At 44.6% G+C, this 13,931-nt stretch overlaps 2 protein-coding genes across 2 annotated transcripts; both read left to right on the top strand.

The window, feature by feature from the left end:
• Window positions 1-8,023: 8,023 nt before the first annotated feature.
• C8R40DRAFT_1109301 (uncharacterized protein) lies at window positions 8,024-8,510 on the top strand. Its single transcript, XM_046228296.1, has one exon. The coding sequence runs from the start codon at window positions 8,071-8,073 to the stop codon at window positions 8,449-8,451; it is 381 nt and encodes a 126-aa protein (XP_046085216.1). The 5' UTR covers window positions 8,024-8,070; the 3' UTR covers window positions 8,452-8,510.
• A 1,643-nt stretch (window positions 8,511-10,153) lies between these two features.
• On the top strand, window positions 10,154-13,931 carry C8R40DRAFT_1109297 (uncharacterized protein). The gene is made up of 8 exons (XM_046228295.1): window positions 10,154-10,204; window positions 10,254-10,412; window positions 10,475-10,522; window positions 10,575-10,631; window positions 10,690-10,713; window positions 10,764-10,823; window positions 10,882-11,437; window positions 11,505-13,931. Exons 1-8 carry the CDS (start codon window positions 10,172-10,174, stop codon window positions 13,901-13,903), a joined length of 3,336 nt encoding a protein of 1,111 aa, XP_046085215.1. The 5' UTR covers window positions 10,154-10,171; the 3' UTR covers window positions 13,904-13,931.

Below are 13,931 nucleotides of genomic sequence, written 5' to 3'. Positions count from 1 at the left end.
CTATATTACACCCGGAAAGGGCATGCCCTTTCCCTTAGCGTTTTGGGCCTTTCATGCCCTTTTTCTCATGGAAAGGCAAACCAGCCGGAAACCCAGTCTTCCTAAATCACTCCAAAACCTCTGTTTATGTCTCGTTTTCACTGGTTTGGTCAATATTGATATCATTTTGAGCTCCCATCCATAGCAAAAACCTCTTTTCACACCTTTGGATCTATGGAAAGGCAGTTCTGGTGGAAAGGCAGGTCATGTTCTAAATTCTCATTTACCTCCCTTTCCGGCTGTATATTGCCTTGAAAGCCCTCATTCTCCATTTTGATATGCATTGTAACTCAATTTCATATCCAATCCTCCTTATTTTGTTAATTTATGTCAATTTTGGCAGGCTTTTGAGGATTTGAACCACAATATCACTGGAAAGGCAGGTCATGTTCAAAATTCCCTTTTACCTCCCTTTCCGGCTGTATCCTCTGTTCTAAATTCTCATTGACCTCCCTTTCCGACTGTATATTGCCTTGAAAGCCCTCATTCTCCATTTTGATATGCATTGTAACTCAATTTCATATCCAATCCTCCTTATTTTGTTAATTCAACTCAATTTTGGCAAGCTTTTGAGGATTTGAACCACAATATCACTGGAAAGGCAGGTCATGTTCAAAATTCCCATTTACCTCCCTTTCCGGTGGTCCAGTCTATTCTAAATTCTCAATGACCTCCCTTTCCGACTGCATGTTGCCTTGAAAGCCCTCATTGTTGATTTTGATATGCATTCTGACTCAACTTCATATCCAATCCAGAACCATTCTCAAGGCCTGTGACATGTTAAACAACTGCTTATTACAAAATCGGAAATTGATGCGAGTGCTTGTACTCTGGTTGATTGTGTTGTACGCATTGGATATATGGCCTACATTGATATGACCCACCTGCACCACTGACTATACATGCACGTGCATTGGATCAATGGCAAAGTCGAAAGCCCCGGAATACGTTTGAGTGCCAATGCACAAGTCGATTGTTGACAATGATGTATTGTATGCCTTGGAGCTATGGCCTCTGTTTCTGTGCACAACCTTTCCATAAAATCAATGCCACTTTATTGGATGTGTTCATATTAGACTATGAAGAATATATTTGCAACTAGTGGGCAACTTCTGTCTCTGTAAACAACCTGTCCGTGACATTCTTGTGGCCTTATCATCTGTGTTCCTATCTATATTACACCTCTATTACCGGTCTAGTTCCTTTGCACCCATACTGGCCTACGTAGTGAGTAGAACACTCTACACAGTGAGGACAACACTCTACACAGTGAGTAGAATACTCTACACAGTGAGCAGAACACTCTACACAGTGAGCTCACCACCACTGTTGCCCACAGTGACCTCCACACTGTGCTCAATGCTGCTGCTCATTGCCATACACAGTGAGCTCAACACTGTATACAGTGTCCTCAATGTTGTCTCAGACAGTGACCTCAATGCTGTCCACAACAAGCTCTATGCTGTCCTACACAGTGAGCTCAGCACTGTATACAATGAGCTGGTCATTGTCTTGGACAGTGAGCTAGTCATTGTCCTCCACAGTGAGCTCAACACTGTATGCAATGAGCTGGTCATCATCTCCCACAGTGAACTCAACATTGTCAGACACAGTGAGCTTGTTGTTGCTGTTGTAGACAGTGAGCTCAATGTTGTCATAGACAGTGAGTTGTGTCATTGCTGTTGTACACAGTGAGCTGCGTAGACAGTGCTGTCAGCTGTACACAGTGAGCTTGACGTCGTCGTACAGTGAGCTCGTCATTGTCGTAGACAGTGAGCTCGATGTTGTCATAGACAGTGAGCTCGTCGTCATTGTCGTAGACAGTGAGCTCGATGTTGTCATAGACAGTGAGCTTGTTGTCATCGTCGTAGACTGTGAGCTCAACGTTGTCAGATACAGTGAGCTTGTCATCGCTGTTGTATACAGTGAGCTTGACGTCGTCGTAGACAGTGAGCTCATTGTCATCGTCATAGACAGTGAGCTCGACGTCGTCATAGACAGTGAGCTCGACGTCGTCATAGACAGTGAGCTCAATACTGTCCACTGTCAGCCCAGATGTCCATTTTACGTATAGAATTGAAAGTGATTCTATACGTAAACGTCTCTGAGATTTTACGTACAGAATTTTGAAAATTCCATACGTAAAATTTTTGGCTTGTTCGATTCTTGACCAAGTTTTTCCCACGGGGGTCCAAAAAAGCGCACTTTTATAGCCTTCTGACATAGCTTTGCACATCAACTCAAGTGCTGTTTTTGGAATGAGACTGTACTTGGAATAGTGCTATGTACTGAGCTCAGCATTGTACACAGCAGGAGGAGAAGGCTCAGCAATGTGCACAGGGAGCTCAGCACTGTATACAGAGAGCTCAGCACTGTACACAGGGAGCTCAGCATTGTCACAGGGATGTGTACAGCAAGCTCAACACTATGCACATTGAGAGACATCTTTCCATTAGTGGAGAATATACTCCGATTCTGGTCACGCAAATGTCACCATTGAACTCGCACTACAAAATAACCTAGGGTCACCCACCAGTATCATTCAAATCGGAGCACTGGTTGATGCATAATTCACATCCGACTTGTTGTTTTGTTTTGTTTATAGCACCGTGAGGATTCCGCCGCATAAGGTCGCAGTTACATCATCAGACTCGCCTCTCTCCGCTCTTCATTTTCAATTTTTCAAGTTTTCCATGTAGCGTGGGAACTAATTTCCGTATTCTTTCCCCCCTCCGAGATTTCCTCAGAGGCGCTTTTTTTGCCTGCTTTTTATTTCCTCTTTGAGTAACTCCTGCGCTTTTCTACCATACTTGGCAATTCCTGCTGGCAGAGTTTTCTACCATACTGGGCAATTCTGTCTTGTACTGCCTATAGAGGGCGCAGTTTTTCACCTTTTAAGGAAATTCTTGAAGATTTATAATGCTGAGACCCGCCTCTTCATTTTCATTTTTTTCTTCATTGGAGTGTAGCGTGGGAACCTGGCACAGCCACATCGCGCCAAAGCCAAAACTCGGACTGCAGACTTGATCAAGCAGTGCATTCAGCAGTGTACTTTTCCCAGTCCTCATTGCTGTCACTTTTGATCAAGCAGTGCATTCAGCAGTGTACTTTTCCCAGTCCTCATTGCTATCACCTCTGATCAAGCAGTGCATTCAGCAGTGTACTTTTCCCAGTCCTCATTGCTATCACTTGATATGATGATGAAACATTGATGGAATGTATTTTCTCACCCCTGTCAGACTATAAAAGCAAATACGTATCAACTTGTGCTTCTCTTTCCACTACCACTACCTTCCTATTCAAGTAACTAGCTGCTTAGGTAAGCAACACATGCTCTTTTTACGTATAGAATCTCTGTTCATTCTGTACGTAGAATGTCTCGCTCCATGCAATCCGATGTTGCCTTTATCAAAGTCAAGTACCTCAATGGTCGCAAGACAATTCATCGCAACGCTGATGGTGCTTTCGAGTGTTTGTGTGATGCAAAGCCCAATGGTCACATTTATAGACTTTCCAAGTCTCTTCTTGAACACGCCAAAACAGTCAATGCCACAGACATTGATGCAGTGGCTCCAGCAGTCAACAATGTCTTGTCAATGCAAGTAAACACAGGTATGTCATCTCTGATATTTTACGTACAGAATTGGTGGTGATTCCGTACGTAAAAATTCTGCTGTAGCCAATAATTTGTATTCTGTCAATGCCAAGGACTTTACATCGTTCGGAGAGAGTGAAGACCAGGTTTGGACAAGGGAAATGGTAGAAGAGCTTATCAGTCAACCCATCCAGTATGGTGACCAGGTATATCTGTTTTGCAGTCATTCATTCGATTAATCAAACATGGTCTCAGATCCAATCAAACCCGTACATGGACAACTTTGGTCTAGTTTACCATACAGTTCTTCAGGGGGTCTTGTGTACCCATCACCACATTCTTCTCAAGTCTTCCTATATCCATCGCCACATCCAGGATGAGCATGCTCGCATGCAATACTCACCTACAGAGGCAAAAAAAGTCATTCAAAACCAGTGGCATGTACCGGCTGCACCACTTGTTATGCAGCCTGGCTTTTATCCTCAAGTGGAAGGATTGCCTATCCTGCTAGGCTATGAATGTGGTGATTGCAACCACGTCACAGCCTCCGTAAAGACCATCGAACGCCATGTCCGCACCACGCACAATGTTCCATTCGATATCAATGCGATCCACTATGTTCCTATTCAACGCTTTCACAAACATGCTATTCCATTCCCTATCATACCTGCCTACCCACCTACATCATCTACCATCGATGAGATTGTCAATAATGCAACTGCTCAAGTCGAGGCTGTCTTTGAAACACCTATCGGTGAATTCTCTGCCAACAATCGTCTTGTGAGTCCTTGGTTGCTTGCAACTAAATGGCCGCAACTGGTACAAGGCCGGGACTTGGAAGCACTGTCAAACACTTGTCAGAAGCCTGTAGCAGATGACACTGTATTGCAGAAAGCTTGTGTTGTGATGCAGGGACTTATGGACTTGGCAATAAAGAGTATTCCACAATTGCCAGAGTTGGTTTTGCAGCGATTAAATACTCCGGACCGAGCTAAAACGCAAGTGTTCCTCATCTCTGTATTTTTTACGTACAGAATTTGACCCAATTCTATACGCAGAGGAATCTCAAATACGCCTTTCCACCGACATCAGGGGGGTGATACTACTATGCGGACCTATATTGATGAAGTCAACCGCTTGCTATGTATGCTACTGCGCGATACTCGGAATATCTTTACATACGACCTTCCTCTCAGTGTGGCACAAGCTTTGCAGGCATTGCAGGATGGGTTGGTGGATGATCAGATCTCTGATGTCGACCTGATGTACCTTGTTCATCAACTGCTCATGTCACTCTGGACTCAACACTGGCCACAAGATGTCGAAACCAAGTTTACGACAGATCCAACCATGCTTTTCTTGGCATTCCGCATGATCATTCCCTCGGGTGGGTTTCGTGAACCCAACCAAACTTCACCTGTGGTTGCTCGCATTACTTATTGCCAGCGCTTGGTATTTGTACTCGAGTTGCTCAAGAACCATGATCAGCCCAACTATAATGCGAGTACTGAATGTGATCGCCTGGAACAGTACTTTACCGAAAAGAACGACTATACATTCAACTCGCTTCGCAGTCTTCAACATCTTGCTTCAACCCTTGCTATCAAGCAAAAGAGCTTGCCTCGAGTTGTTTGGCTGGATCGGAAGCAATGGGACCATATGCTTTACCTTGGTGATTCCATCAAATTCGCAGATCTCTGTCAGGTATTCCATAATATCGAGCAGGAGCTTGTTCCTCTGTGGGAAGATAAAATCATGCTGGGTACCAAGCTATCTATTGATATTCACAGTGCTCTTCTTTGCGACGACTTGACACGTAAACTGCCTCCTTATTCCATGTTCAAAGATCCTCGGAACACTTGCCTCCATACCCGTTCTGCTCTCTTCCGAGCTATTGTTTCCACCCCAGCTCTTCGCGATCAGTTCATAGTGGGAATTGACATGGCAAATAACACTCCTCGGTGGAACAAGGTGGCCCTTCGATCATGGTTATACCAGTACAGCCGTTTCAATCTTTTGCTCATGCTGCGCTGGGAGATGTTGGCTGGCTCTCCTACTCGAGGAACTGAAATGGTGTCAATGCTTGCACAAAATACTCAGACTCGTCCCCGCAATCTCTATGCCATTGGTCCCAACATTGCTTTGGTTGGACAGTACCACAAGTCTGGTGCTATCAGTGGGTCTGATAAGCTTCTCCCACGGGCAGGCGATGCCTTTACCGCAGACCTTACAATCCAAAACTTGGCCTTGGCACGTCCCTTTGCACAGTTCATTGCCACTGTATGTTATCCTAATGATCCCAAAGTCATCGAGGCATATCGCGACTTGCTGTTCCCCAACATGGGTCGAGCATTTGATAGCGACGAGTTGTCTGATGCTATGGCCAAATATTCGCATCAGGTTCTGAATGTCCGTCTTGGTCTCAATGCATTCCGACATGTTTCGATTGCCTTCCGACGCATGCTAGTTGACCAAGCTACCGAGCAAGAGACAGACAATGAGATTATACGCCATGTAGAGGCAGAACAAGCAGGCCACTCGGAACATGTGGAGCAGACTATTTATGCTGTCAGCTTGGACTCTATTGGTGAATACTCGGATCAAATGCTGGGTGTCTTCTGTGATGCCAGTGCGCGCTGGCAGATAAAGTGTGGAATCGTTCCCACTGGTGTATCCCGGTCCTATCGAGAAGCCACTGCAGCTTGTTATCAAGATTTGCGCTCAAAGGGATTGTTCGCAGTGGACGAGTTTACCACTGCTGAATCCCGTACCCGCGCCCTTCTGGCTGATGTCAAGGACTTTATCAAAAGCTCCATGACTGCTGCTACAGAGGACATTGCCACTTCCCTCCTGAACAAGTTACAGCCACTGTTACTGCAGCAACAATCAAGTTCAACTTCAGCTACAGTTGTTACCACACCTCCTCGGCCCCCCCCTTTGGTCACTACATTCTCACCTACTCGTCAACCAACTAAGCGGAGGGGCACCGTGTCTATTGTTGTTGATTCAAGCCCAACAAAAAAGGGCCGGGAATTTAGCCCAGAACTATCAGACTTGGAAGAAGAGCAAATTCGCTCTTTCACCAAGCCCTCTACTCTACAATGCAAGTTTATGACATGTATTTGTGATTTTCAATTCCACTAATAAATAGTCTGGATTGTAGTTTCAACCTCATCCTTACCTCTGGTACCTCCCCCATCTTCATCCCCAGGCCCTGCAGATGTTTTTACGTATGGAAACAGCGCAAAAACCATACGTAAATCTCCTTTGTTGCTCGAGCCAGGTGAGTTTTTAAATTTTACGTATAGAATTGGACCTAATTCTGTACGTAAAAAAAAAAAAAAAAGTTTTACAACCTGCAATCCCATACTTTACAAGTATTACACAGGATGTGGAGCAAAAAGCCCTCTACTTGCTGCAGCAGGTGCTCAACAATCCAGAGGCTATATGGACTTGTGAAGCCCAGCGCTATGGTGTACTTGGCTCAATCAATGGAACCTATGACATGGTTGTCATTGCTCCCACAGGATCAGGGAAAACCATGATCCCTATCATATGCTCACGCTATGATACAAACCGAATTATAGTGGTCGTTATCCCACTGGTATCACTTCGAGATGACTATTCCCGTCGTCTCACTAATATGCAAATACCTTTCCTCAACTATGATCATAGTGGTGGGTCTGACAGCATGATTCCACCATCGACATCTCTGTTACTGGTATCCTCCGATATTGCTGTTCGCCAACCCTTTCAACGCAGCCTAAAGATTGTACACGCTACCAAGCCTGTCGCATGTTTCATATACGATGAAGGTCAATTGGCAGTAACTGATAGTACCTATCGTGATCCTCTCCGTGATGCATGTGAAGTCCGCTGCCTTCCAGTTCCCATGATTGTCCTAAGCGGGTCTGCACCACCCAACTGCATTCCGGTCATGGCAAACACATTCGGTCTTGCCTCACCATATATTCAGATTCGGAACTGTACAGATCGACCAGAGCTCGAGTATATTCTTGAGCAGGAGCGTCCCAAGTTTCAAATCAAAGCTCGACTTATCGAATTGGTAGCTGCTGCCCGTAACAAACTACAACCTTATGAGCGCATTTTGATCTTTGTTCAAAAGGTTGATTATGGGTCGGAATTGGCTTCTGCATTCAAATGCGGGTTCTACTCTGGCGATAAGAACACTACTCCCAATCGTCAGAAGACCTATCAGGACTGGGTCGATGGTCTATACAATATTCTGATTGGAACTTCAGCTTTACTAGCTGGCAATGATTATTTGCATGTGCGTTTTGTATTCTTTGCCGGTACACCCCCAGATGCCACTGGGTTTGCACAAGGCGCTGGCCGGGGTGGCCGCGATCATCTTCCTTGCCCTGTAACTATTCTTCCCCACAAAGGAGCATACATCTTTTCATCGAATCAAAAGGATGATTATGCTGGTTGTGTTCATATGGCAGCACTATGCAAGAATACACCTCCTCTCTGTATACGCTGGAATATCACTCGCTTTATGGATGGTCATGGCATTCTATGCAAAGACAGTGGACCGAATGCACAGCTGTGTAGCAACTGTCGAACCGAGTCAGGATCACTCAACACTGTTACATCTTATATTTCTCCAACAGATATGCTTTCGCTGTGTGGAGATCATGTTGATCAACAACCTAACTTGGCAGCTGCTGTTGAAGCAGCTCAGTATCACCGCCACATGCGTACTGCAGGCTCTGATCCTGTCATTGCTTCATTCGAAAAGGGTTTCAATATCTTTAATGGTAATTGCACCTACTGTGGAGCAACTGAGGGTGTAGACTCCTCCCATACATTACCTCAATGTCCCAATCTGGATTTCAGCAAAGTTCGCAGCTTCCGGCGACTTATCAAGTACTCGTCATGTTCTGAACATGAAAAACGTACATATGGAACTGTATGTTACAGCTGTCATATTCCGCAGCTGCCTGGTGATGCTGTACATGGACCTTATGGCCGGAGTGTGCGGTGTGAGCATATTGACTTTATGATGGGTCTTGTATTCCGTATACAAGATACTCCTGATGTCTTTACACTTGCCAAACAGGAATTCAACATAAACAAGGAGGATCTGGGATTCTGGCTTGCTTTGCGCCCACAATCAACAGTAGCTCAGCCTTCTTTGTCTTACTATGTTTCAAACTTTGCCCGTCTTGTTTGTTGGTATATTGACAAGTACCTTTGATTTACTTTGCTATACACTCTTGTTTGTATCATGTACTTGTCACCATTGAACTCGCAGTACAAAATAACCTAGGGTCACCTACCAGTATCATTCAAATCGGAGCACTGGTTGATGCACAATTCACATCTGACCTGTTGTTTTGTTTTGTTTATAGCACCGTGAGGATTCCGCCGGACAAGGTCGTAGTTACATCATCAGACTCGCCTCTCTCCGCTCTTCATTTTCAATTTTCGATGTTTTCCGTGTAGCGTGGGAACTAACTTCCGTATTCAGTGCTCCGCTCCGAGTTTTCCTTTGGGCGCGCTACTTAGAGGCGCCTACTGCCATTTTGGGCCGTCTGGCGCTTACTGCCTTTTTGGGCAGTCCGGCGCTAATTGCTTGTTATGGGTAGGGCGCTTTTTTTCCTACCTTATTGGGGGGTGGCTACCACTTTATTGCCCTTTTGAGTAATTTCCAACAGTTTCTGCCATGTATGGATATTCTGTCTTGTAATGCTTATAGAGGACGGAGTTTTCTACCATTTCAGGAAATTCTTGAAGATTTATGATGCGGGGACCCGCCTCTTTATTTTCAATTTTTTCTCATTGGAGCGTAGCGTGGGAACATTAGCACAGCCACGACTCCCGCAGGCCAAAAACTCGCACAAAAGTCAGCAGGTCTAGCCTCGGAATATCTCCGGATCATGATCACATGAGGTTTTTGATGGGGATTGCCACACAATATAAGGATAGCCCTGGCATCATCTCCGACTTTTTTGCTTCCTTTTTCCCCCATCAACACACTATACACTTGCTTCAAAGTCTTTATAAACACTTTCCAAGGTATAGCAGTCACTTTGGAAGCTACAAGGACCATTTTTTGAAGCCTTTTACAGTTGAAATGTCTTCTGTACCTGTTACTCAGATGGTAAGTCCGCTTTTGGCAGCCTTAAGGTTAGGGTTTCAAACGCATTTTTGCCACCCTACTAGCCCCTGTCTCAAGCTCCCCCTGGGAATCAATTGATGGTAAGATTTTACGTACAGTTTTGAATTAGATTTCATACGTAAAATGGTTTTTTTGCCTTGCTCTCAGCTTGCTAGCATGATGGTCAGTACCCAGTTGAATTTTTACGTATAGAATCCAAGCTGATTTCATACGCAAGCTCAATCCTGTTGATGTAAGTGGCTTGGTCTTTTTTTACGTACAGAATTGAGTCTCATTCTGTACGTAAAAATTCTTCTTGCTTTAGCCAACTCAAGAATCAAATGTTCGTACCTTGATTCCCCATGACAAACTCAAGCTAAACATTACGCGTACAGTCTGATAAGGATATTGACATGGGCGAAGTTCTTGTCTATGACAGTGACAAGGTATGTTTAATCAGTTTATTAAGCAACAATATTTCAATCGCAATGCCAGGATATCAACGCCACTCAAAAGGAAGCTGTTGAAGGCGAATTAGTTGGGTCTGCTGATGAAGACAGCAACGAACAAGAGAGTAGTGGAAATGAGAATGAAATGGATGATGCGAAGGATGTCGGAGAGGTTGATGACATTGGAAACCCCATTGTTGAACTGGTAAGTCAATCATTGGAATTTTTACGTATGGAATCTTGACTGATTCTGTACGTAAAAATTAGACTACGGAGGATCAATTGGTTGAAGCCATTAATGCACCTGTCAATCAAGTAAAGTCTTTGAATTTTACGTACAGAATTGCCGCTAATTCCATACGCAAAGAAAAATCCAATCGAGTCGAACCAGGCAGGGCCTGAAGATGAAGATGTTATTATGAAGGTATTTATGGTCTTTATAATCAAAAAACAAACTGTACTGATTCATTCTGATCATATAGGACTCTGTTGACGTGGATGAATCGGTACATTCATTTGATTAGTGTCATGGGCCATTATTCAGTTGTATTTTTAGATTTCGACTGCGAAAGGTGGAAAGCGCAAAGTCAGTTCCAAGGCCAAAGGCAAGGCAAGGGTACCTATTACATTGCATCATTCCCAAGCCCCAAATTTTAACTAATTGTCTGCACTAGGTGGTTGAAGAACCCCCTCTGACTGAGGCCCCTGATCTTTCAGTTTATGAAGTCGCCTCGACACATGAGGCGATTGATCACAACAAGTACTTGCTTGGCTATGCGATGGTCAATGTAGTTCAGGAGCGATGTGGCGGTGCTGGCGTTGAACTTATTGGTGGTCCTGGTCAACGTGAACTTAGTGCTTCGCATGTAGACGTTCTCTATGAACAGTTCGAAAAGGCTTGCTACAACACAGTTCCGGAGAACGCCATCACTATTGTGTTGGCTGACAAAAACATCGATCTCAACAGTCTTCAAATGGTACAGGGGGCTGGCTGGCAGGACATTTGTTTTACAAATCATGCTGCAAATGCCACTGGAATTTTAGCGGCTGGTCACCATCGAGTGGCCGCCTCTAAGAAGAGGTTGGCAGAGGCTATTTCGGAGTTTGAGACTTGTACAGTCAAGTTGGAGCTGAGAGGAGGCCACCAGCAAGACATCAAGTTCCGGTTGGAAAATGCGAGGCATATTCTCCAAACGCAAGGGAAATGGTTGGCAGCTTTTCATAGTCATGGTAAGTCTTGCTATTTATTTTTTTACGTACAGAATTGGCACTGATTCTATACGTAAATTTTCTGTAGAGGGCATTTTGAAGGACTTGGCCAATGGTCCTGCTATTCTGACTCGCTTGTGCTCAAATGCGCAAGTTCTGAGTAAGGCTGATACACCGGAAACTCACTTTCGCAAGTTCATGCTAAGTGTGAATATGTGTAAAACCTTGGAGGCTCGTCAGCAAGTTTATCAAATGACAGCTATGCTTAGGGGTACACAGGAGCTGGTAGCAGCTCTAGTCAAGGATCATTCAGAAATGTTTGAGGAATATGCCAGGCTTACTCCGCTTCCCTCTTTGAAAAGGGACTTTGCAGGATTGGATAGCTTCAAAGCTCTGTCAGGAGGACTTTGGCGCTTCCTTTTCCCTTTGTTGCACACATCTTTGCAGATGTTGTATCTCCTTGTCGATCCCAACCAAGTTGTCAAATCTCCTATTGCTGATGAACTGCAATCTAGTCTTCTGGTCCACATTGGAATGAAACATCCAGGTGCTGGAAGCAATCATTCTGCAGATTCTTACTTGGCATTTCGAAACGATCAGGTCATTCCTAACATGGCAACTTACGCCACCACCTTCTTTTCCCAACTTAGTCCGATGCTTAAAAAGTTCTTGGATTGTTTGGTCGAGGAAGTTTTCGAGCCTGGCTTTATGCAGCATCTGTCATCAGAAATTGAGACATATGCTGGACCGCCTTCGAAAGCAGACAACTGGTCATCGAGTTATCTTGAATATTATATGAAGGATATCGGTCGTAACGCACAAACAGTAGCTGATGACTTTGTGGAAGAATTTGGGGACCAACTTAGCGCCTCTGACCGAAGGGTGATCTCCAATATTCGATCTCGTATCAGCATATACGGTGTCCATCCCATCACTCTTAGGACCCAGGGAATTGAACTTAGCTTCACCCCCTTTCTGTGCCCTTCCTTCATTACAGCAATGATTGCTCAAGTTGTGGAAGCACATCCTGGCCTCAACTTGACAGTATTCCTTATTCAGCCTGGACTTCATACTGCAATATGCCGGCTTGGACGTGCAAGTAACCGTGTCGACTCTTATAACAGCATCCCCTTTGGTGATCGAGCAGAAGCTATTGCTTATGCTCTTGCTTATCGGTCTGTTAAAGCCACCCAATCTCCTTTGTTGCCTATAGAGATTAATTCGGTAAGGGTGAAGTTTCTTAAAATTGCCCAACTATTCTTTGTGCACCGCCATGTGTTCAAACAGTATGCGACTCCTATTCGGAAGGCACTACCTGATGTCTTACCTCCAAAACAAGTGTTTGCAACTGAATACGCTTCCAATCTTTCACTTGGATCCCAGGCGTACCACACTGCAGTTGATCGCTGGCGCTTTGCAGCAAAGGCACAACTTTCTGCCCAAGGGATGAAGTCCACAACTGGTGGGATACCTGGTCTTGATAGGGTTTTACCATTCCCTCCATCCAATGTCAAGGTCCAGTTAAGCCGTATTCCCAGTGTTGGCTCTGTTACCTGGGTCGAGTCTTTGCGACACATTGGTTGGCCTTGGCTTCAATACGGTGGCACTGCTAAGCGCAGTATGAATAATCCCCTTCCAACTGATACTGCTATCTTCGAGGGCGTGTATTATGACATGATTCTTCTTGACAAGTTCATTGCTCCTCTTCTTCACAAATCGTCTCTTGCCAACTTCCATCGGGAACTTAAGCAAGTTATTCCTTCACCTTGGATTGATCCTGTTACAAAGGAACCCCTTTGTTCACTGTGGGTGGGGCCACCTTTCCCTGCTGATCAATGTGAAACCGATCTACTTGAAGAAGGCGATGGGGAGAAAGACGAAGATGATTTGGAATATGACAATCGCCTTGCAAAATTCGACCACGCTATGGCGATACAAGTCAAAAAGGCAAAGAGTATCTATGCCAACCTCGACAAGCAGAATCTACGCTTCAAACGAGGTAAAAAGACTATTTCTGTGGCCCATCCGGAGATTGTGAAACAGGCGAATAACTTGGTGGACTTGTTTATTGGGAATGCAGTGTATGTGGAATCCTATAATGCTGGAATCAAGGAGCCACTTCAGTACATCATGCTTGACGATGAAAAACGCGCCCAGTTCAAAGTCCAATATCAAAAGTGGTGGGATATGTTGGATGCTGCTGTTCAAGTTGCTGATCCACAAGAGGTAACTGCTTTCGACAAAGCTGTAGCTGATGCCAACACAGGACATAATCAATGTATTGCATTTGGTGATACTGATTCTCAGAAATGGCCTATTCCCTTGCATGTCATTGGAGCAGATGATAAGGCAGCGGGCAAGAAGCGCAAGGCAGGTGGAGATTTAGCAGTAGCATCCTCTAGTAAGACCAAGTCAACCAAGGGTGGTAACAAAAAATCCAAGGTTACTAGTGTGGAAACGATCAGTGCTTCAATGGATGCAAACTAGTTTACAGTGTTTTATGTGTACAAATATA

Source organism: Lentinula edodes (assembly GCF_021015755.1).
Source record: "Lentinula edodes strain Le(Bin) 0899 ss11 chromosome Unknown C8R40scaffold_22, whole genome shotgun sequence".
In the NCBI taxonomy this organism is placed as follows: Eukaryota; Fungi; Basidiomycota; class Agaricomycetes; order Agaricales; family Omphalotaceae; genus Lentinula; species Lentinula edodes.
Note: the sequence above shows the minus strand (reverse complement) of the source record. Positions and strands in the feature narration are given on the sequence as shown.

What these genes read in the sequence shown, in the direction of transcription:
- C8R40DRAFT_1109301 (XM_046228296.1), top strand. Translation starts at nt 8,071, where the DNA reads ATGATTATGCTGGTTGTGTTCATATGGCAGCACTATGCAAGAATACAC.
- C8R40DRAFT_1109297 (XM_046228295.1), top strand. Translation starts at nt 10,172, where the DNA reads ATGGGCGAAGTTCTTGTCTATGACAGTGACAAG. An exon ending in TTGTCTATGACAGTGACAAG is followed by an intron (nt 10,205 to 10,253) that starts GTATGTTTAATC and finishes TCGCAATGCCAG; the next exon opens with GATATCAACGCCACTCAAAA. An exon ending in TTAATGCACCTGTCAATCAA is followed by an intron (nt 10,523 to 10,574) that starts GTAAAGTCTTTG and finishes CCATACGCAAAG; the next exon opens with AAAAATCCAATCGAGTCGAA.